General features: G+C 43.0%; 1 protein-coding gene across 5 annotated transcripts in view; it reads right to left on the minus strand.

The window, feature by feature from the left end:
• LOC143770189 (serine/threonine-protein kinase BRSK2-like) overlaps positions 1 to 25,113 on the minus strand; it is a 370,111-nt gene that overhangs the window by 205,256 nt on the left and 139,742 nt on the right. For all 5 annotated transcript variants that reach the window (XM_077259558.1, XM_077259557.1, XM_077259561.1 and 2 more), the window contains one exon: positions 3,237 to 3,331. In XM_077259558.1, the coding sequence (XP_077115673.1) occupies positions 3,237 to 3,331 (95 nt within the window). Of the gene's footprint in view, positions 1 to 3,236; positions 3,332 to 25,113 lie in introns of those variants that run through there.

Here is a 25,113-nt window from a genome sequence, read left to right on the forward strand (position 1 = left end):
ATTATAAACTTCTGTGAAGCAGTTGGGGGTTCAAAGTGCTCACCACACATCTAGATAAGTTCCTTTGGGGGTCTAGTTTCCAAAATGGGGTCACTTGTGGGGGGTTTCTACTGATTAGGCACATCAGGGGCTCTGCAAACGCAACGTGACGCCCGCAGAGCATTCCATCAAAGTCTGCATTTCAAAATGTCACTACTTCACTTCCGAGCCCCAGCATGTGCCCAAACTGTGGTTTACACCCACATATGGGGTATCAGCGTACTCAGGACAAACTGGACACCAAGATTTGGGGTCCAATTTCTCCTGTTACCCTTGGGAAAATAAAAAATTCCGCGCTAAAAAATAATTTTTGAGGAAAGAAGAATTATTTTTTATTTTCACGGCTTTGCGTTATAAACTTATGTGAAGCACCTGGGGGTTTAAAGTGCTCATTATGCATCTAGATAAGTTCCTTGGGGTGTCTAGTTTCCAAAATGGGGTCCCTTGTGGGGGAGCTCCAATGTTTAGGCACACAGGGGCTCTCCAAACGCGACATGGTGTCCGCTAACGATTGGAGCTAATTTTCCATTCAAAAAGTCAAATGGCGCGCCTTCCATTCCGAGCCTTGCCGAGCGCCCAAACAGTGGTTTACCCCCACATATGAGGTATCGGCGTACTCAGGAGAAATTGCCCAACAAATTTTAGGATCCATTTTATCCTGTTGCCTATATGAAAATGAAAAAATTGAGGCTAAAATGAATTTTTTTGTGAAAAAAAAGTACTTTTTCATTTTTGCGGATCAATTTGTGAAGCACCTGAGGGTTTAAAGTGCTCACTATGCATCTAGATAAGCTCCTTGGGGGGTCTAGTTTCCAAAATGGGGTCACTTATGGGGGAGCTCCAATGTTTAGGCACACGGGGGCTCTCCAAACGCGACATGATGTCCGCTAAAGATTGGAGCCAATTTTTCATTCAAAAAGTCAAATGGCGCTCCTTCCCTTCCGAGCCCTGCCCGTGCACCCAATCAATGGTTTACCCCCACATATGAGGTATCAGCATACTCAGGACAAATTGGACAACAACTTTCGTGGTCCAGTTTCTCCTTTTACCCTTGGGAAAATAACAAAATTGTTGCTAAAATATCATTTTTGTGACTAAAAAGTTAAATGTTCATTTTTTCCTTCCGTGTTGCTTCTGCTGCTGTGAAGCACCTGAAGGGTTAATAAACTTCTTGAATGTGGTTTTGAGCACCTTGAGGGGTGAAGTTTTTAGAATGGTGTCACTTTTGGGTATTTTCAGCCATATAGAACCCTCAAACTGACTTCAAATGTGAGATGGTCCCTAAAAAAATGGTTTTGTAAATTTTGTTGTAAAAATGAGAAATCACTGGTCAAATTTTAACCCTTATAACATCCTAGCAAAAAAAAATGTTGTTTCCAAAATTGTGCTGATGTAAAGTAGACATGTGGGAAATGTTATTTATTAACTATTTTGTGTCACATAACTCTCTGGTTTAACAGAATAAAAATTCAAAATGTGAAAATTGCTAAATTTTCGCCACATTTCCGTTTTTTTCACAAATAAACGCAGAAATTATCGACCTAAATTTACCACTAACATGAAGCCCAATATGTCACGAAAAAACAATCTCAGAACCGCTAGGATCCGTTGAAGCGTTGCTGAGTTATTATCTCATAAAGGGACACTGGTCAGAATTGCAAAAAATGGCCAGGTCATTAAGGTCAAAATGGGCTGGGTCATGAAGGGGTTAAGAAGGGAGGACTTAAGTAGGCATAGGAAATTCAGTTTCCTGGTTTTTAGGCAGGGAGTGGAAAATATTGAAAAGGGAAGGACCTATGGTCCAGCAGATCTGCATTGAAAAGGGTGTTGGTGTGAAGAAGGGAGATCATATTTGGGTAGCAAGTTCTAGTGTGAACAAGAATAAAGTGGCAGAAGGACCACAAGTGGGGGCCTACAGCAAGCGTTATCTACACTAGATAAGTAGTAGAAGTGTAGTCAGACTTGTGGGTCATAGAGAAAAAAGGTCCGGTTGGGACATGTGTTCTCCTTACGGGAATTGATCAGTTATGAAGATGACCCCAAGGAGCGTGTGGCACACATCAATTGGAAGCTTAGAATAGTTGTGATGGGTCATAGCGACACATCTAGGTGTGTGAGGCCTTCACAAGGGAACATGTGTTTAAGTGTTGTGCTGGCTATCTGATGTATATACTGTATGTTTCACCAGTTTGCTTAGTAAAGTCTATTTTTGAACTCTGGTTTCTCATTTATCTCCACTCCGTGGGGTCGTAGCCTGCCATGTTAAGCGGTAAAAGCACACACACCCAGCCAGGATCCCCATTTTTCTGCAATGTCCAGGGATATGGAAACAACCCTCAGCGAGGGTGTCGGCCGGTATTACAATTTCGTGAAAAAAATTGGATGCCATACGGAACCACAGTCTAGCATCTGATTTTTATGGATACATTGCAGTCCTGTAACATAGGAAACTGTAAATTATTAATAGCTGCTTTAAAAAAAGGATGGCTGGATTTTTATTATCTGTATTTCTGTCCTGAAAAAGGACTATTATGGCCAAAAAGTCACATCACCTTATTTTTGTTCCTATGCCATGTGATTTTAAGGATGTGTGATATGTATTTGAAATCCGCAACATGTCAATTTCTTTTGTGGAAACGCCGAGTTTTATCTGCGGATCTTGCATTCGATGAGTCTGCATGGACTGTATCAATAGTTTTGTCAAAGGCAAATACTAAGAAGTATTTAAAAAAACCATGACACACCAACAAGAGACAAAAAATGCGATAAAATATGTGATGAAAATGCATGTAAGAAAATACATTCATATGCAATAAAAAAAAAAAATAAGTTACCTAGTTTACCTATGACGCTACGCTCCCACGATGACGTTTTGGTGAGTTTTTGATGTTGCAGATTTTCTGCACCCGTTAAGTAAAAGAGGTTACTTGCATTTTTTTGGAAACATGAAGCGTCAAAATTAGTGATGAGCAAACATGCTGGGATAAGGCGAAAATGACAGAATAAGTCTTCTGTGAGGCTTGAGAATTTGACTCTTATTGGTTTCTACATTAAAGATTGTGTTGCAAAGTGGCCATAACCATCTGCTCCGACATAGTTCTAGCCATACAGCAAACTTGACTTTTATTGCTACTTCGAAAGATGAAAAAATCTTGAATTTATAAGAATAATTATTGGTAAGTATATCGTGCTCTTACCTTCATTAAAACAGACTCTGAAAGCTTTTCTCGGTTTACAATCTTTATTGCCACTTTCTGTCCAGTTATACAGTGAACACCTAGTTTAACCAACCCTGTAAAGTCGAGAAAAATATATGGTTACAATTAAATTACATCACAATTCACATTATGTGCAACATGTAAATAAAAGTGTATAAGGGCAGATGCCTCCAACATAACATTCAAGTGTACAAAGTTCTCACGCACCATCTACAAAATTGTAGGTACCCCATTTTCATAGTAGGTAGAGACTTGTTACAGATGTCTACGATCTTTGAATTTTGCAGGAAACATCATTGTATGCATTTGACATGTCTTTAAAGGGGCTGTCTGGTCTTGGGTACATGTCTCTATGTGACTACAGTCTTGTGAATTCTCACAACACGCAATGTGCATGCTGTCAGGATTCTCCGGTGGCGGGGGCATGGTGTATGCAATATGCATGCTCAGGCCACATTCCGACTAGCAGTATCTGGCCTCACTCAATTCACTTGTATTAAAGTCAAGTCTAGTCAACACATGACAGTATACTTGTGATCACTCACCAACCAGCTCCCGAAACTGGATAATCCTGACAGTGTGCACTGTGACGATTCACAAGTCTCCAGTCACATCAAGTGACTACAGACTTTAAACCCAAGGCTGGATAATCTCTTTAACACTCAGACAGACCAGGAGCTACGACCAAGGCCACGACCCAGCATCAATGGGATTCTTCTAACACTACAGATTCAGTCAAATAAAAATGGTAACAGGAATGGATTAAGTCAACCTCATTACAGACATGTTTTAAAATTGTGAGTGTTAAAGGGGTTGTCCGGTGGAAACTAGTCATTACCTATCTATAGGGTAGGTTATAAGTTGTTGATTGGTGGGGTCCGACTACCGGTACCTGCACGGATTGGCAGAGCAGGGAATTTTTATCCTTGTTAGAATGGAACAGCATTGCCACTCCATTCATTTCCAATCAGGCTGCGCTCATCTTTTCCTGGCAGCCACATAGAGTTTAGAGCAGCAGGTTGGATTTCAGATCTGAAATGGGGATGAATGTGATGAAAATTCTCAAATCTGCCAATCAGTGCGGGTTCCTGCGATCAAACTCCCACCGATCACTAAGTTATCACCTATCCATTGGAAAGGTGATAACTTGTTTTCACTGGACAGCCCCGTTAATTTTATATTTATTAGTAACTGAAAAAAAGAGCTTTGCTCCTTGTGGGAGTGGTCCTAAGTGAATGTACTACTGTATTGATCACTAATGGAATGTGCTAAAAACAAACAATTCCAAAATAAGTGAAACGGCCGAAGGAAAGCAGAATAATTGGGTTTGTTCTACAAAGTACATAGGACAAGTTGATTGTAAATGGAGTTTTGCTTTGCTACTCACGACCTTTCTACTGTATATCTCAATTCTGAGCTAACTGATTTTGAAATCCGCAGCGTGTCAATTCTTTGTGGATTTCATTCTTTGCAATTCATAGGATGAAATCTGAGGCAAATCAAAATCAACAACCAAATCTGTTAAATCAGTGTTAAATTTCCGGGCAAAAATACCACATTTGCATAAAGTCAAAGTAATATGGATCTACAATACATGAATAATTATGGATCATTAATGCAGATTAAAAATATGCTTGTCCGGATCCTTAAAATAGAAAACAAATTAGTTGTTTTATTTACTTAAAGGGATTGTCCAGTGAAAACAAGTTGCATACCTTTACGCAGGCTAGGTGATAACATACTGATTGGCGTAGGCCTAGTAGCTGGAAAAGGCACCGATTGGGGAATTTTTACTTCAGTTACAAAATGGTGAGAAAGGTTGGATGACCGACCCAGCCCTCCATTCATTCTCTATGAGGCTACTGTAAAAAACCAAGTGCACAATTCGCACATGCCCACTGTCGTTCCAGTCTAATAAAATTAAAGCGTCTTGTTCTGCCAATTGCTGTGGTTCCCAGAGGTTGGACTCCCTCCGATCAACGAGTCGTCAACCATCCTTTGGATAGTAAATTACTACTTTTTACCAGACAACCCCTTTAGCTTCCTGTGAAATTAGGCTTTATGGGTTATTACATTCTGTGTACAGTGCTGTAGAATATGTCGGTGCCATATAAGTAATGGGAAATAGATGCAAACCAGTGGACAGTATGAAGAACTGTTATTTTCTTTGCAAGATGTCGGCAATTGTGACGAGTTTGCCCCGGGTGCTCAGGTATGCACCGAGTATCGCGGGTGTTCAAGTGACATGTTCAAGTCTCCGCGGCACAAAATATGCTGGGATTGATTGCCTGTGTATGTCAGGCAATCCCTCATGTTTTGTGGCTGTCTAACAGCAGCAAAACATGCGGCAGTGGGGACTCGAACAAGTCGAGCACCCGGGGCAAACTTGAGTAACCAGCACGTGCGCTCATCACTAGTCGCCAAGCCTCTGCGGGGCTCCATAGAGGTGCACGGGCTGCACATACGATGTATCTCCTCCTCCTGACTCTACGTCATCTGTACCTAGTCATAAGTGCTCATTCACATGCTGCTTATACAGATTTCAAGGTAGTTACGGCTCCAGTATATTCACAGAATAAGCAGATTTCATTAACGTGCAAATACCTGCTCTCTTGATTGAGTGAGATGAACATATGAGAACACACTTCATTCAGGAGCCAAACGAGGGACATATAATTGGATCATTTGCAGACATGTTAAGCTTTTAGAATACTAAAGGATGCAATTATATTTCAGGGCACCTTGTATGACAAACTAATAATGGTTATCTCGAAAACTACTGTCACTGGCAGCGAACATGGAGGATCTAAAATATAACATTTCCTGAAGTGCATTATAATTATGACTATAAATTATTTATATAGCAGGGAAATAATTGGCAGCTTCAGGAAGAAAACACAGGCAAGTGGACAAAGTCAGGGTATGCGGGAACTTCAGATGGTGCTGATATAGGGGTATGCCACCTCTATCTTTTAAATGTGGCCCAGGTGCTTTGTAAATATATAAAAAAAACACCTGCTGATCCCCCTCCACGACCCTCTCCTGCTGGCTGGGTCCCCTGACGGTCTCATCTCCTTATCTTCTGGCATTGTCGGCGCCTGACTGCCACAGCCAATCAATTTCCAAAATAAAGGAGACAAGACTGACGAGGGAGTGGGTCAGCAGTACAGGGGACATGTGGGGCGTGGAAGGTGAGTAGGTGTTTGTTAATATTTTCATATGCAAATTGCTTCTTTAGAGAGGAAGAGGAGTAGAACTCGGTGCTGCCTATTGAAAGTAGCGATCTTAAAAGTCAGTATGGACCATATCCTTAACGAGCTTGGCTGCATGACTTCGGATAAAAGCCAGAATCTAAAATTGCAAATATGTGTTTCGGGGTTTTGCCTCTCCTCAGCGCAAAGCAGGAGATCTGATTTGGCTGTATGAGAGGTCAGGTGCGTGGCTGCCATGAGAACCCATTGGTGCCGCACAACAACGTCATTTAAATGCCAATGTCAGAGACTGACAGCAGCATGTAAATGGTTAACAGCAGTGATTGGAGTTCAGCTCTGGCCTGTGGTGATAGACACAGATGCCGGCTATGTAATACAGCTGGTATCTACCACATGGGGAGAGGGATTTGCTCCTGGGTCCCCTCCACCCGCGGGGACCCCAGCGCAAGTAAACAGTTATGCCCATATGTGCTAAAGGGTTTTAAATAAGTTTCATTAGCATAAAACATTGACATTTTAAGGACATTCATCCTCCGCTACTCCCATTGTGACACTGCCCGATACCCTTTATCAGTTGTAATGGTAACTTCCTAGTACAAGAACATGTGACTGCCGCAGCCAATCACTGGCTGAGACAGGTTACCGCTAGAGCCGCTGATTGCCTGGGCACTCGTTTCCTGTATGGCAGAAAGTAAGAAAATAGAGAAGGGGCTTGGGAAGTGTCTAAACGGGAAAGTCGCATAATCTCACTGATCAGCATAGCTTTTTTTTTTTTAGCCATTCTGAGTCATATAAAAAAAAATGGAACTGATGATGAACCCCTTTAAGTTCTCCTTTACATATATAATTTATGGCATTTTTTTTTTTTTGAGTGTTTTTAAAGTTCCGAAAAAAAATACACTTTAAGACATCACCCATAGCCCTAAAATGCGTAACCCCCCCAAAATGCTGTGTATGGATCTTTTACAATAAATTTCCATATCATAAGAGCGTTTTCGACCAATAAAAATGTCCACAAAAAACGTTTCAAATCGCTGTGTGAAGATCCAGCCTAAATACAAAGTCTATTCTTCAGGGTCAGGTCTTGTCACAGCGAACGTCACATATAAATGTAGCAGGGTCTTACTCTGTATTCAGATGGCTGACAATATGGCGGTTAATTATAAAAGTATGCCATTATTTGCATCAGATAAGAGCGCTACTTCTTTGTTGCAGAATTCCCCAAATTGCCTTCATTTTCAGGATGACCTTAATAGCTGGGTACATGTGTCTACTTCAGCGCTCTGATCTCAGGCTTACACCGTCAATGTTAGCATTCACCAAGGTTTACAGTGTTTTTAGTCAATTGGAACAGGATTCAGAAGATGAACCCTTAGGTATTAAAACAAAAATCCTTTGAAGCTGCAGAATAGAGAGTGTTACTGAAGCTGGAACACGGAGGTCACATATGAAAGCGCCGGTTAATTTACTTTGGGGGCTTTACCCCAGAAAATGAACATTCTGCAATGTACGAGAATATTAAATCTCTGTAGGCTCTGGGCACAGTTTCTATAGTACAAAGCTCCAACATGTCTGTGTTCGGTCTTTTTCTGTTCTCTGACAACAGGATTCACAGACAAATGATGATTTTTTTTCTACCGCAGATTTCCGCTGGCATCCCTCACCAAACAATGCAACTTTTACTAAGCAATCAAATCAGTTAATAATTCAAAATATCATGTGAAACTATTTTTCTCGATCTCAATCAGATTATTTAGACATAAAAGACATATTCTTCATCAATTTTCTCTAAACTCGCAAGCTGTTTTAAGTTCCTACCTGACGCTGAATCTCGCCGCCCCCTTTTTATTTGTAGCTAGGTCACTGAGGAGAATGCCTATTTGACAAATTGTGCTCTGTTGCTTTAAAGCACTTGCATGGACAACCTGTGCCGCTAGTAAGATTACAACTTTTAGTGTGTAATGCACAAACCGTTAGGATGCAGCTCCACTTGCCGGTTCCAGTAGTTGTCACATGACTACAAGTATGTAATTTGTATTTGTACGGTCACTAGAGTTTCAACCAAGTCTCTCAATAGGACATTGCAAACGATAGCGCTCGATGAACAGTTCACGAGGAGTGGACAACCCCTTTAAGCCTGTTCTAGTCTGGACATTATATTGACTTTACAATCCAAAGCTTGTTTTATCTAAGATGGTGAACTTTACTCCATCAGTTTATGGTAGGGGCAATAACAAAAGAAAAACAGCAGGGAAACAAGGGGTCCACCCCTAATCCTCACTCCTAATCCCCACTCCTAATCCCCACTCCTAATCCCCTCTCCTAATCCTCACCCCTAATTCTCACCCCTAATCCTCACCCCTAATCCCCACTCCTAATCCCCACTCCTAATCCCCACTCCTAATCCCCTCTCCTAATCCTCACCCCTAATTCTCACCCCTAAATCCTCACCCCTAATCCTCACTCCTAATCCCCACTCCTAATCCCCACTCCTAATCCCCTCTCTTAATCCTCACTCCTAATCCTCACCCCTAATTCTCACCACTAATCCTCACCCCTAATCCTCACCCCTAATCCTCACTCCTAATCCTCACTCCTAATCCTCACCCCTAATTCTCACCCCTAATCCTCACCCCTAATCCTCACCCCTAATCCTCACCCCTAATCCTCACTCCTAATCCTCACCCCTAATCCTCACCCCTAATCCTCACTCCTAATCCTTGTGCCTTGGGACCTGGTAACAATTGATCAGTGGTGGTCAGGTTCCCAACTAGCTGATATGGTTTACCTGTTGTCATGGGCATGCCGCAACAGAGCAAGTTCAGAAAAGAACTACCGAGATGGTGAGCGGGCTACAAACTATGTCCTACAAGGAAAGGTTAAAGGGTCTCGGAATGTTTAGCTTGCAAAAAAGAAGGCTAATAGGAGACTTAATAGCTGTCTACAAATATCTGAAGTGCTGTCACAGTGTAGAGGGGTCATCCTTATTCTGATTTCCACATGGAAACACGAGAAGAAATGGGATGAACCTGAAAGGGAGGAGATACAGATTAAATATTAGAAAAAACTTTTTGACACTGAAGGTGATCAATGCGTGGAACAGGCTGCTACCGAGAGGTGGTGAGTTCTCTTTCAATGAAAGTCTTCAGAGGTTGGACAGACATCTGTCTGAGATGGTTTAGAGAGTCCTACACTAAGCAGGAGTATGGACACGATGACCCTGGAGGTCCCTTCTAACTCTAACATTCTATGATTCACAAGATAGCACACAAAATCCTGCACTGATTATAACTGCTTCATCAGCTTATTATATAGTGCAAATTTTTCCTTTGCTCTGTCATTGTAACGGTTAATCGGTTCATTCTACCTGGTTTGGAGTTGAAGGAGAGAGTTCCGTGTTTGGAGTAGGCTTTTTGAGAGTTTGTTCTGGAGATTTCTGCAAGGAGTTGGTTTGAGTCCTTGTCCTTTATCCTACCTATCCCTCCCCTGTGTTCCACTCTATTGTTTTGTGAGTGTATTTGTATGATTGCAGTTTTCTTTCATCCCTGTTTGTCTTCCCTTGTCTGCCTGTTTAGTCTAATCCTATATACGTCAGCCCCACACCTCTCTGGGTGGGGGGGCAGATAAGGGCTAAGGTAGGAGCATAGCAAGGTACCTTACCCTGGCGTCCCCATCTTCTGGGGTAATCCGGGGGACAGGGATTGACTAGGGCGCCCCCTAGCTCGGGGCATCAGGACACCTGTCCTATTAATTGCCAACATCCTAAATCCTGGACAACCTCTTTAAAAAGTTTACTCCATCTTCCTAAGCAGGAGCGCACCGCTCCCCAGCCTTGTAACTTCCTGCTTGCTAAGGGGGCGGGTGCTCTTGCTTGGGTGACAGTGCATCACAGTAGTATTGTTGCTCTGCATGCCTGTATGGTGCTCTCCAGTTGCTGCTTTAAAAAGTGCAGTTCTATCGCAGAGAAGGATTACGAGCCAACTGTGCTCCAAATGAGCCACATCGCAGTGCTTACAAGACTAGTAGTAAAGCGCTTGTAAGCATTGTGCATGTCTAGTTATCACCTCTTGGTAATATACAATAAAATACTAAAGTAGTAACTTGAAAATGGGAACATTTTAATAAAAAATATGTTACAAAGATGCTTGTTTTTAAAGGAACTCTAAATATACCCCTTATCAGATGGTGGAAAAACATGTAAAGGGTTATCTCTAAAGGGCCGCCCATGCTTAATTGATAGCTCAGACCAGTCGCATTGTTTTGGCACTGTCTTGAACGATATGCTCTTTGATCCTGTAAGACAATTCTGCCTTTTTAGCATCTAAGGCGCTCAGATGCATTAAAGCCCCCGGGATCAGGAGCTAACCGCGTACTCTGGAGATCCCGGACAGCTTCACAGCAGGATTTACGAGCTCTATCAGAAAGATATCGTAAGGGCACTGCGCATGGTCAGCCATTGCTGCAAGATTGCCAAGGTGGCCGGTAACCTAGGGAAACAATCGGTAAACAATACAATTAAAAATCTCTTCATTTTTGAAAGAGCAGAGGATTTTTCATTTTTGTACTTTCGTTTTTTCCTCCCTATCCCCCGAGAGCCATCAGATTTTTAATTTTTCCATTGATATAACTATATTAAGGCTTGGTTCCCATGTTGTGGGAAAAAAATTAAAGTGGGGGAAATGGTGAAAAAAATGTAATCCCCAATTGTTTTTCTAGTTTTGTTTTAACGGAACGCACTGTGCAGTCAGAATTACCTGACAACATGATTCTCCAGGTCACTAGGATTATGGCAATACCAAACTTGTAGTTTTTTATAGTATATCAGTGGGGAAAAAAATTCTGAAATTTCTAAAAAAAATAAATAAATGTATTTTGTGTTATTTCGTATAACTTTTTTCTTTCCCATTGACAGAGCTGTATGAGGGCTTGTTTTTTGCCTGGTGAGCTGTGGTTTTTAGGGATACAATTTTGGGGTACATATGACATATTTGAACTTTTATATTTTTTAATTTTTTATATGTTTTTTTTACTACTTTTTTTAGAAAACTTTTACCTGCGATTGTTTGATCGCTTTTACTATAACAGGAGCAGACATGTCATTGATTCAACCTGTGAAGCCTCACAAGGGTAAGGGGGCCCATATGCACATCTAAAGCAGGTAGAATTGTACATTATGATGAGATATTGGACTGTTTTAAGGACCCAGATATTGTTCTTGTGCAAGGGCCTTCTTCTGTGCAGTATATAGTATAAATCACAGTCACCTTTCAACCTAAACCCCCAATAACCATTGTAACCCATCAATCCTTTGCGATCACAACATGGTGGTTGGTGTTGTGAATTCCGCTCATGGTTGTAAGTGGCACTTTTGTGAGTTCTGCTCTTGGGCTCCCTCTGGTGGATTTAAGTGGAACTGCTGCTCCTTGGATTTAGCAGTCAACAGCTGCTTCCACTGATCGTCTATTCTGGCTCGGCTATTTATCCTGGCTCTATCCTTCAGCTAGTGCCAGTTGTCAATGGTTCCTGCTTGGATTCACATCTCTCTTGGATTTCCCTGATATTCTGACCAGTTCAGCAAAGATAAGTCCTTGCTTTGTTCTTTTGCTTTCCACTTGTTGTGGACTTAATCGTTCAGCACATTCTATGTTTTTTTTCTAGTCCAGCTTGTCAGTATGGATTTATTCAGTTAAGCTGGAAGCTCTGGGAAGCAGATTTACCCTCCGCACCTTTAGTCAGGTGTGGAAATTTTTGTAAACTCTGTGGTGGATCTTTCTAGTTTTTAATACTGACCGCACAGCATTCTGTCCTGTTCTATCTAGCTAGATTGGCCTCCTTTGCTACATCCTAGTTTCATTCTGTGTATGTCATTTCCCTCTCCACTCACACTCAATATTTGTGGGGGGCTGTCTGTCCTTTGGGAATTTTCTCTGAGGCAAGATAGCTTTCCTGTTTCTATCTTTAGGGGTAGTTAGTCCTCCGGCTGTGACGAGGTGTCTAGGGAGTGACAGGAACATCCCACGGCTACTTCTAGTGTTGTGTTAAGCTCAGGAACTGCAGTCAGTACAGGTACCACCTCCTCCAGAGCACGTCCCATGTTGCTCCTAAACCACCAGTTCATAACAGTACAACTGGCCAAAAATGAATTAAATGCATCTCAAAAGAAGGAAAAAAGAAAAATTCTGAGCCATTTTTTTTTCTGTAGTCTGTTTTTCCTTTTTTTCCTCTTAATCTCTGGGTGGTTCAGGATTTTGGTGCTGGCATGGATGTTCAGGGTTTGTTTTCTCATGTGGATCAACTTGCTGCAAGAGTACAGAGTATCCAAAATTATGTTGTCCAGACTCCGGCTTTAGAGCCTAAAATTCCTACTCCTGATTTGTTTTTTGGGGACAGATCCAAGTTTTTGAACTTTAAAAATAACTGCAAATTGTTTTTTGCTTTGAAACCCGTTCCTCTGGTGATCCCATTCAGCAGGTTAAAATCGTCATCTCTCTGCTGCGTGGTGACCCTCAGGACTGGGCATTCTCCCTTGAATCAGGGAATCCGGCATTGCTTAATGTAGCCGCATTTTTTCAAGCGCTCGGATTATTGTATGACGAACCTAATTCTGTGGATCATGCAGAAAAAACCTTGTTGGCCCTATGTCAGGGTCAGGAAGCGGCAGAATTATACTGCCAGAAATTTAGAAAATGGTCTGTGCTCACTAAATGGAATGAGGATGCTCTGGCAGCAATTTTCAGAAAGGGTCTTTCTGAAGCCCTTAAAGATGTTATGGTGGGGTTCCCCACGCCTGCTGGTTTGAGCGAATCTATGTCTCTAGCCATTCAGATTGATCGGCGCCTGCGCGAGCGCAAAGTTGTGCACCATATGGCAGTGTCCTCTGAACGGAGTCCTGAGCCTATGCAATGTGATAGGATTTTGATAAGAGCAGAACGGCAGGGATTCAGACGTCAGAATGGGCTGTGTTTTTACTGTGGTGATTCTGCTCATGTTATTTCTGATTGCCCTAAGCGTACTAAGAGGGTCGCTAGGTCTGTTACCATCAGTACTGTACAGCCTAAATTTCTCTTATCTGTGACCCTGATTTGCTCATTATCGTCCTTTTCTGTCATGGCATTTGTGGATTCAGGCGCTGCCCTGAACTTAATGGACTTGGAATTCGCCAGGCGCTGTGGTTTTTCCTTGCAGCCTTTGCAGAGCCCTATTCCTTTGAGGGGGATTGATGCTACACCATTGGCCAAGAATAAACCTCAGTATTGGACTCAGCTGACCATGTGCATGGCTCCAGCACATCAGGAAGATTGCCGTTTTCTGGTGTTGCATAACTTGCATGAGGTTGTTGTACTGGGTTTTCCATGGTTACAGGAACATAATCCGGTGCTGGATTGGAAATCTATGTCTGTGACTAGTTGGGGTTGTCAAGGGGTACATTGATGTCAATTTCCTCTTCCCCCTCTTCTGAAGTCCCTGAGTTTTTGTCGGATTTCCAGGATGTATTTGATGAGCCCAAGTCCAGTTCCCTTCCTCCACATAGGGACTGTGATTGTGCTATTAACTTGATTCCTGGCTGTAAGTTCCCTAAGGGCCGACTTTTCAATCTGTCTGTGCCAGAGCATGCCGCCATGCGGAGTTATGTCAAGGAGTCTTTGGAGAAGGGGCATATTCGGCCGTCCTCGTCACCATTGGGAGCGGGATTCTTTTTGTTGCCAAGAAGGATGGCTCCTTGAGACCCTGTATTGATTATCGCCTCTTGAATAAGATCATGGTCAAATTCCAATACCCTTTGCCTTTGCTTTCTGATTTGTTTGCTCGGATTAAGGGGGCTAGTTGGTTTACTAAGATTGACCTTCGAGGGGCATATAATCTTGTTCGTATTAAACAGGGTGACGAATGGAAAACTGCATTTAATACGCCCGAAGGCCATTTTGAATACCTGGTGATGCCTTTCGGGCTTTCTAATGCTCCTTCTGTATTTCAGTCCTTCATGCATGATATTTTCCGCAATTATCTTGATAAATTCATGATTGTGTATTTGGATGATATTTTGATTTTTTCCGATGATTGGGAGTCTCATGTGAAGCAGGTCAGGGTGGTATTCCAGATCCTTCGTGATAATGCTTTATTTGTGAAGGGGTCTAAGTGCCTATTTGGAGTTCAGAAGGTCTCTTTTTTGGGTTTTATTTTTTCTCCCTCGTCTATAGAAATGGATCCTGTTAAGGTCCAAGCCATTCATGACTGGATTCAACCCACATCGGTGAAGAGCCTTCAGAAATTTTTGGGCTTTGCTAATTTTTATCGCCGTTTCATTGCCAACTTTTCCAGTGTGGTTAAGCCCCTGACCGATTTGACGAAGAAAGGCTCTGATGTGACGAATTGGTCCTCTGCGGCTGTTGAGGCCTTTCAGGAGCTTAAACGCTGATTTACTTCTGCCCCTGTGTTGCGTCAGCCGGATGTTTCTCTTCCTTTTCAGGTTGAGGTTGACGCTTCTGAGATTGGGGCAGGGGCAGTTTTGTCTCAGAGGAATTCTGATGGTTCTTTGATGAAACCGTGTGCTTTTTTTTCCAGAAAGTTTTCGCCTGCGGAGCGCAATTATGACGTTGGCAATCGGGAGTTGTTGGCTATGAAGTGGGCATTTGAGGAGTGGCGACATTGGCTTGAGGGAGCCAAGCACCGCGTTGTGGTCTTGACCGATCATAAGAATCTGATTTACCTCGAGTCGGCCAAGCGGCTGAACCGTAGACAGGCTCGATGGTCCCTGTTTTTCTCCCGTTTTGATTTTGTGGTCTCGTATCTTCTGGGATCTAAGAATGTTAAGGCTGATGCCCTCTCTAGGAGTTTTTTGCCTGATTCTCCTGGAGTCCTTGAGCCGGTTGGCATTCTTAAAGAAGGGGTGATTCTTTCTGCCATCTCCCCTGATTTGCGGCGGGTGCTTCAGGAATTTCAGGCTGATAAACCTGACCGCTGTCCAGTGGGGAAGCTGTTTGTTCCTGATAGATGGACTAGTAAGGTAATTTCTGAGGTTCACTGTTCAGTGTTGGCTGGTCATCCTGGGATTTTTGGTACCAGAGATTTGGTTGCTAGGTCCTTTTGGTGGCCTTCCTTGTCGCGGGATGTGCGTTCTTTTGTGCAGTCCTGTGGGACTTGTGCCCGGGCCAAGCCTTGCTGTTCCCGCGCTAGTGGGTTGCTTTTGCCTTTGCCGGTCCCTGAGAGGCCCTGGACGCATATTTCCATGGATTTTATTTCGGATCTTCCTGTTTCCCAGAAGATGTCTGTTATCTGGGTGGTTTGTGACCGGTTCTCTAAAATGGTCCATTTGGTACCTTTGCCTAAATTGCCTTCCTCCTCTGATTTGGTTCCATTGTTTTTTCAGCATGTGGTTCGTTTGCATGGCATTCCGGAGAATATTGTGTCTGACAGAGGTTCCCAGTTTGTTTCTAGGTTTTGGCGGGCCTTTTGTGCTAGGATGGGCATTGATTTGTCTTTTTCTTCGGCGTTCCATCCTCAGACAAATGGCCAAACTGAGCGAACTAATCAGACCTGGGAAACCTATTTGAGATGCTTTGTGTCTGCTGATCAGGATGATTGGGTGGCTTTCTTGCCGTTGGCCGAGTTTGCCCTTAATAATCGGGCTAGTTCGGCTACTTTGGTTTCACCTTTCTTTTGTAATTTTGGTTTTCATCCTCGTTTTTCTTCGGGGCAGGTTGAGCCTTCTGATTGTCCTGGTGTGGATTCTGTGGTGGACAGGTTACAGCAGATTTGGACTCATGTGGTAGACAATTTGACGTTGTCTCAGGAAAAGGCTCAACGTTTTGCTAACCGCCGTCGGCCTGTTGGTCCCCGGCTTCGGGTGGGGGATTTAGTCTGGTTATCTTCTCGTCATGTTCCTATGAAGGTTTCTTCCCCTAAGTTCAAACCTCGGTTTATTGGTCCTTATAAGATTTCTGAGATTATCAATCCGGTATCTTTTCGTTTGGCCCTTCCAGCCTCTTTTGCCATCCATAATGTTTTCCATAGATCTTTGTTGCGGAGATATGTGGTGCCCGTTGTTCCCTCTGTGGATCCTCCTGCCCCGGTGTTGGTTGATGGGGAGTTGGAATATGTGGTGGAGAAAATTGTGGATTCTCGTTTTTCGAGGCGGAGGCTTCAGTATCTTGTCAAGTGGAAGGGTTATGGCCAGGAGGATAATTCTTGGGTTGTTGCCTCCGATGTCCATGCCGCCGATTTGGTTCGTGCCTTTCACTTGGCTCGTCCTGATCGGCCTGGGGGCTCTGGTGTGGGTTCGGTGACCCCTCCTCAAGGGGGGGGGTACTGTTGTGAATTCCGCTCTTGGGCTCCCTCCGGTGGTTGTAAGTGGCACTTTTGTGAGTTCTGCTCTTGGGCTCCCTCCGGTGGATTTAAGTGGAACTGCTGCTCCTTGGATTTAGCAGTCAGCAGCTGCTTCCACTGATCGTCTATTCTGGCTCAGCTATTTATCCTGGCTCTATCCTTCAGCTAGTGCCAGTTGTCAATGGTTCCTGTTTGGATTCACATCTCTCTTGGATTTCCCTGATATTCTGACCAGTTCAGCAAAGATAAGTCCTTGCTTTGTTCTTTTGCTTTCCACTTGTTGTGGACTTAATCGTTCAGCACATTCTATGTTTTTTTTTCTAGTCCAGCTTGTCAGTATGGATTTATTCAGCTAAGCTGGAAGCTCTGGGAAGCAGATTTACCCTCCGCACCTTTAGTCAGGTGTGGAGATTTTTGTAAACTCTGTGGTGGATTTTTCTAGTTTTTAATACTGACCGCACAGCATTCTGTCCTGTTCTATCTATCTAGCTAGATTGGCCTCCTTTGCTACATCCTAGTTTCATTCTGTGTATGTCATTTCCCTCTCCACTCACAGTCAATATTTGTCGGGGACTGTCTGTCCTTTGGGAATTTTCTCTGAGGCAAGATAGCTTTCCTGTTTCTATCTTTAGGGGTAGTTAGTCCTCCGGCTGTGACGAGGTGTCTAGGGAGTGACAGGAACATCCCACGGCTACTTCTAGTGTTGTGTTAAGCTCAGGAACTGCGGTCAGTACAGGTACCACCTCCTCCAGAGCACGTCCCATGTTGCTCCTAAACCACCAGTTCATAACAGGTTGGTGGTGAACGTTCACACCGGTGATCGCGCTATTTAAATAACACTGTCGGTGACTGACAGCAGCAGTGAAATAGTTTACAGCAGCAATGGGAGCTAGGGTTGATTGCAGCTATTATGGGCAATGGCTTTGTGCTACAGCCACCATCTGCCCTTTATGGAGCAGACACAGCTCCTGAGTCCGCTTCATACGCTCTCACCCTAGATGTACATGTACAGCAGGGTGCGTGAAGGGGTTGATATAGGATCCCTAATACCATGGGTCCTACAGTAGTGGTGTGCCTTCCCTCCATTTTCTATATGCCACTGATCCAGATCCATTTTTTGCTTATAGGTATAAGCTCTTTTTGCAGGTTCACATTCTCCATGGAGAAGAGTAACCAGAGTTGAGGTTCCTCATACAGAATAACAGTCATTTTATTTTTTATCAATAGTACATATGAAATTAAGAAGTTTTGTATTATATCGTATGAAATAGTTTTTCTTCTTTCTCCTCCTGGGCTGATCTTTCATTCTCAATGTAGGGACAAAATGTGTCTTCAGTGAATACAGATTTCCCCATTGCTGAGATAGGAGATGACAGTTGGTGCTTATAGAATTCTTTGTAGGAGCTAGAGGCAGACGCAGACATTCTGCTGCAAGTTCCATAGAACTTTATGAGCCCCATCTGTCATCTTCTTTCTCAGTAACGCACAAGCTTGTCTACAGATTTCACTTGTGAATTGAGAACATTGAGAATGAATGATCAGTCCAAAAGGAGAAAGAAGCAGATTTCTCTGATAAGATATATTACAAAGTTGCTTATTTTTATGTGTACCATAGATTAATGAAATTAAAATAAAAAAAGTCACTCTTTAAAGCATCCTATAGATGATGCACTGGTTACTGTTGTAGTACCTAATTTCATTCTTAATAGGGAAGTAACCAGGCTTGGACTGGCCAGTTGGAGAACAGGAGAAACCTCCGGTGGGCCACCACCCTGTTATATGAGTAGTACTTGGTACAATATGCTTGAATCACTACCCAGATCGTTGTTATATAAATGTGTAATTGAGGGTAATGTCACATTTACATGTAGCTGAAAAGTGGGGCCCTGGAGTTGGTTACTGGTGGGCCCATGGCTGCCCAGTCCGATACTGGAAGCACGTCCTAGTGAAATAACAGAATGCCCCAGATAAAGGGACTAGCTAGGAAACGTAGGAATTCTGTCCTATTGATGCAAAGAGATGGTGACGTGGAGTGTTGCCCCATATCCATTCTAATAGGATCAATCATTACTATTGTTCTGTGAGGCTCAGATACACCTTGACTGTTCTTCATTTTTTTGAACATCTATAAGCATCTAGATCTCTTCTTCAAATGTAAAACCCTTATGCGGTGAAAAATGACTTCTTCGGCTTTATCGTGTGGAAATAAAATCTCATTATAAAATGTGCAGTGCACTATATATAACCCTGCCTCCACCTCTCGCGGGCGGACGGGGGATCCTCGGCAAACGAGTCAATGAATCCAGCAGGCACGCGACAGATATGCCCGTCCACCAAGGTGTTAAATTCGAAAGAGCGTCCGATTGTTACCTTGAGAAGGACACTTTCTGAACAGCGAGAACAAGAATATGAAAGATGAGGGAACAAAACAAGAGGGGAAACCTGAATGCCGGCAGCACGTCAAAACAATCCCATCCCCACTGGAGTCATCGTTCACCAGCATAAAGAAGCTATGAGTCTGCGCACCGGCGGCCAGTCGTGACCTTGAGGATTCCAGTTTCTTGTCTCTGCGTTTGGCTGTGGGACAGCTGCAGTGTGACACCAGATCTATAGCCCCCCAGAGATAGACACAGGCTCTGATGCTGCAACATAGATACCACCTGGGCAAGGAACGCTCGGCCATAACTCTCCGACAGTGATACATTTATTGTGTCGCCACCATGAGATAAATCCCGGTGTCGAGCGAGGAACAATTCATAAATGGCTTCCTAGAGTCCTTTTTATCCTATTTTTATGAATATGAACTCAGGATTTAATTTATCACTTTATTATTTGTTAATAAAAGATTCAGAATTTATGCAAATATACAAAAAATAAATCTTGTACTGGAAACAACAATAAAGTTCTGATTACCAAGTTATTCTAGGAAGCCCCCTGGATTGTGTAGGGTTCGCTATATACAGACAGGGGCGGACATATCATTGGTGCAACCTGGGCCCGAGAGGTAAGGGGGCCTCTACCACCCCAAAGCAGATGGAATTGTGCATTATGATGAACTATTGGACTCCAAAGGGCCCATATACTGTAGGTTTTTTGCACAGGGGCCTTTTTCTGCCTATATCCATCAGTGGGTACAGAGGTAGCAGATGCATCTGAGATCTGGTAACAGACAGACCCCCCAGCTACACGATAAGACATTAGTATTAACAGAGACCCCCATCTACCATATGCCTTACATAAATGACATATGGTAGGTGGCGGACCCTGTTACAGATTTTGTTCTGGAGTTTTTCAGCTTTTACAGACGTAGAATCGATTAGATATTAATCACCTTTGTATTGGATTTACAAAACTTCATTCTCTCTTTTCCCATACAAGCTGCCGTCTCTCCAATACAGTCACCTGTATTTTTCTCATATTCACCTCTTGTCTGCTACTCACAGCCTCATTTCTCCTATGCATTCCCCATGCTGTAGAACAGATGTAGAATCAATTATAGATATTAATCACTTTTTGTTTTGGGTTTACACAACTCCATTCTCTTCTTTTCCCCATATAGGCTGCCTCATCTACAATAAATCCACATGTATCTTCCTTGTATTCTCCTCTTGTCTGCTACTCACAGCTTCATTTCTCCTATGCATTCCCTATGCTGTAGAACAGATGCAGAATCAATTATAGATATTAATCACGTTTTGTTTTGGGTTTACACAACTCCATTCTCTTCTTTTTCCCCATATAGGCTGCCTCATCTCCAATAAATCCACATGTATCTTCCTTGTATTTTCCTCTTGTCTGCTACTCACAGCCTCATTTCTCCTATGCATTCCCTATGCTGTAGAACAGATATAGAATCAATTATAGATATTAATCACTTTTTGTTTTGGGTTTACACAACTCCATTCTCTTCTTTTCCCCATATAGGCTGCCTCATCTACAATAAATCCACATGTATCTTCCTTGTATTCTCCTCTTGTCTGCTACTCACAGCTTCATTTCTCCTATGCATTCCCTATGCTGTAGAACAGATGCAGAATCAATTATAGATATTAATCACGTTTTGTTTTGGGTTTACACAACTCCATTCTCTTCTTTTTCCCCATATAGGCTGCCTCATCTCCAATAAATCCACATGTATCTTCCTTGTATTTTCCTCTTGTCTGCTACTCACAGCCTCATTTCTCCTATGCATTCCCTATGCTGTAGAACAGATATAGAATCAATTATAGATATTAATCACTTTTTGTTTTGGGTTTACACAACTCAATTCTCTTCTTTTTCCCCATATAGGCTGCCTCATCTCCAATAAATTCACATGTATCTTCCTTGTATTCTCCTCTTGTCTGCTACTCACAGCCTCATTTCTCCTATGCATTCCCCATGCTGTAGAACAGATGTAGAATCAATTATAGATATCAGTCACTTTTTGTATTTGGTTTACAGAACCCCATTCTCTTCTTTTTCCCCATATAGGCTGCCTTATCTCCAATAAATTCACATGTATCTTCCTTGTGTTCTCTTGTCTGCTACTCACAGCCTCATTTCTCCTATGCATTCCCCATACTGTAGAACAGATATAGAATCAATTATAGATATTAATCACTTTTTGTATTGGGTTTACAGAACTCCATTCTCTTCTTTTTCCCCATATAGGCTGCCTTATCTCCAATGAATCCACATGTTCCTTACTTGAATTCTCCTCTTGTCTGCTACTCCCAGCGTCATTCCTCCTCATTATAGAACTCACTACCCGCCTCTTACAACAAGGCCCTTTGGACTTTGACTGCACCCTGTTCAACTGCAGGCTCTTCTATTTCAGAGGGACATTTATTATACTCTTCATCCATGGCTTAGCGCATTATGAATTTGATACGAGGACTGTGCAGACTTTTGCAGAGAAATACAGTAGAAGAAAAGAAGATGAAGGAGAAAGTGAACTGAGCCATGTCAGACACATGATAGATATCTCAGAGGACAAAAGTTAGACTGGCTTTCTCATGGAAGGGTAAATCCATGAAATGCATTAAAAACTGAAGAAAAAAGATGTCAATGCAAAAACATTTTTATATTTGTTAATAAAAGTGGTGTTTGTATATTTTTGCATACAATTTGCTTCCTCGTATGTAATCTTGTTTTTAGCAACGTATCTAATGTAACCTGCATAATCACTTCTCAAAATACTCTTAAATGGCTGCTGTCTTTACAATAAACTTAGGCTATTCAGATGGCCAACGTAATGACTAACAAATTTACAATAAAAGGTAGTTTCAGTACCTATTGTGCTGGCAGAACTCTGTTGGAGACGAACACCACACTTAAATGAAATCTGTCAGCAGTATTTCACAACCCAAACTTTTTATAGGCACACTTATCTCTTCCAAAGACAAGTCCATTTCTAATAAATTGGTGAAGAAACTCATATGCAAATGTAAATACTAGATCTGAAGACTATGTCACTCCAGCTCTATTCCCGCCCCGCTTCGCCTCCTCCTGTCTTTATCACTACAGGACTAGGTCTCACATGCAAGCCAGTCAAGCTAATCTGTGTAACCCCGCCCCCACCAATGATTGGCTGATAAGATACAGTGTACACAGGATGCTGCCAATAAGGGGTGGGGGTGGAGTTATACAGAGAACTGCTAGATCTACAGCAGAGAAAACAGGGATTCTATCAAAACTGCACCAAGCTGTCCAGTAAGTGACACATCACTGGAATCAGGCTCTCGGTCCCTACATTATGCTATTTCAGATTAAATAGCCAAATCAAGCTAAAAGAGTCCCTTTAAAGAGCAGTTAACAATAGTCCTGCCGCAATCCTCATGCTATGCCATCTACATCTACAGAGGTGTAACAGGTCACCTGGGTATGTGTCTACCCCTTGTCATGGCTCCGGTTGAATGCGATTTGGCCCCTGACTGTATGATTTAGTCAGGGGCCACATTTAGGTCCCACAAAACCCTTTATTTTCTATTCAGGTTTTTCTAGAAATGCTCCTTAAATGATGATAAAAGAGCAAAAGACGAAGCTAAACCAACAAATGTCCTGAGTGACCACTGTCCAATGTACCAGATACGTGGATTTATCTCCCGGCAGGTTTGGGATGATTCAGAACAGTCCATGATACGACCATTAATCAGTGCACGGAGAAATTAATACATTTTATGATTTAAATCAAGTACTAAAAACCGTCGTGTGGATTGATAGGTTTTTCTCCGCCACAAATTTTCAGGTTTATGAATGTGACAACAACCTCCATTAAGACTTTATATTTATGAACTTCCCCCTATGTTCTGTATAATGGCGTACACTGGGGAACCACACACCAAGAGAAGTCTGACATTTATCATCCGCACCCGCTACCATCCTGACAGTAAGATCTGAGCCGGTAAAAGGAAAAACGTCACTCTATGTAAACATTGGATTACGAGGTAAGCCAGGCGCACACCTGAAACCTGACAATCGGAAGGTTTATAGCTAGAGCCGGTCAAGGTCCCCAGGATTACCTCTAGACTAGACTGCTCAGCAGTGATCTGAGGTTGGGCTCTAAGAATAGTGGCAGCCCTTCTTTCCATTTGGACCATTTTACTTTGCCAATGGAACTAAATTATTTTGCAAAATTCCAAAGCCCGAAGATAATCACATCTCTAAACAGTGGATATAGATATATATATATACTGTATGTATGTACACCCCACAACTTTGTGTAAGTACAGTGCTTTGTTACATCTTTTTATGGGACACTGAAGATTCTGACTTGGGCATGGAATTTAGTAGAACTTCACAGGTTGCCACTGGAATCCTCTTCCCTCCTCCATGATGGCATCACTGAGCTCTTGGATGTTGGAGACCTTGCACTCCTCCACCTTTCATTTGATGATGTCCCACAGATGCTCAATAAGGTTTACAGTAGGTCTGGAGACATGCTTGGACAGTCCAGCACCTTTACCGTCAGTTTCTTGAGCAAGTCAGTAGTGGTCTTGGAGGTGTGTTTGGGGTCATTATCATATTGGAATATTGCCCTGCAGCCCGGTTTCTGAAGGGAGAAGATCCTGCTCTGTTGGCATTTGTTCTCCCTCAATGAACTGTAGATCCCCACAGCCAGCAGCACTCATGCAGCCCCAAACCATGACACTCCCACCACCATGCTTGACTGTAGGCACAAAACAATTATTTTTGTCCTCCTCACCTGGCTGCCACCACACACACTTGACACCATTTGAACCAAATAAGTTTATCTTGGTCTCATCAGACCACAGGACGAGGTTCCAGTAATCCATGCCCTTAGTCTGGGTATCATCAGCAAACTGTTTTCAGACTTTCTTTTGCATCATCTTTTGAAGAGGCTTCCTTCTGGGACGACAACCATGTAGGCCAATTTGATGCAGTGTGTGGCGTAAGGTCTGAGCACTGACAGGCGGACCCCCCACTCCTGAAACCTCTACAGCAATGCTGGCAGCACTCGTACGTCTATTCTGACAAGACACTCTCTGGATATGACTCTGAGCACGTGCACTCAACTTCTTTGGTTGTCCATGGTGAGGCCAGTTCTGAGTGGAACCTGTCTTGTCACACCGCTGTATGGTCTTGGCCCCCGTTCATCAGCTCAGCGTCAGGGTGAGTCGCCCGCAAGGGCCGTGGGGTACCCGGTACCGGGTCCGGTGTTCACAGGGGATGTCACGGTGGCGACCCGGTCCGTGGACCTTGGTGCCCGTGGAAAAGGGATAATTGAATAAAGTTTATGCTCGTAACACCACCTGTGGTATTCGGTCAGTGGGGACCGACGCTGCTTTAAGGGGTCCTCTGAGGTGATGTTATGGCAGCTAGATGATATAACTTCCCACAGGTAAAGTATATTCCCAGGGCTCCCGGTGTGTAGGTGGAAGATGGTGAATGGCGCAGTAAAGAACGAGGACACAGGTTTTCAGTCTCTTTACCTGGTTTACTGAAGACTTCAGGCAGCCGCAGTCCAGGGTACCAGATCACAGGGCAGGCTGGGTCCGGCCGGCTTGGAAGCAAATCCAGAGTTCCCCTTTACCAGGTGGAGTTAAACGCTTTCCTCTAGCGCAGTGGTGTTGTGGTCCCTTACTGCCTATGGCTTCAGATAAGGTCCTCACAGTTCTTCTCTCTGTACCCCATATAGGATAGGACAATACCTGTATGACAGGTAACTCGAGCCTTTTTACAGGGACTCACGCCCCGGGCTCTATGTTTTACTGTGTTTTCAGGTGTGTGTGGCGGACAGGTAACTTGCAATTCAGCTGTCCTGCCGGTCTCTGATGTAAGTCTTAGAGTCCTTTACAACCTCAGTGTTCCGGCTACCA

Source organism: Ranitomeya variabilis, chromosome 4, assembly GCF_051348905.1.
Source record: "Ranitomeya variabilis isolate aRanVar5 chromosome 4, aRanVar5.hap1, whole genome shotgun sequence".
Taxonomy (NCBI): Eukaryota; Metazoa; Chordata; class Amphibia; order Anura; family Dendrobatidae; genus Ranitomeya; species Ranitomeya variabilis.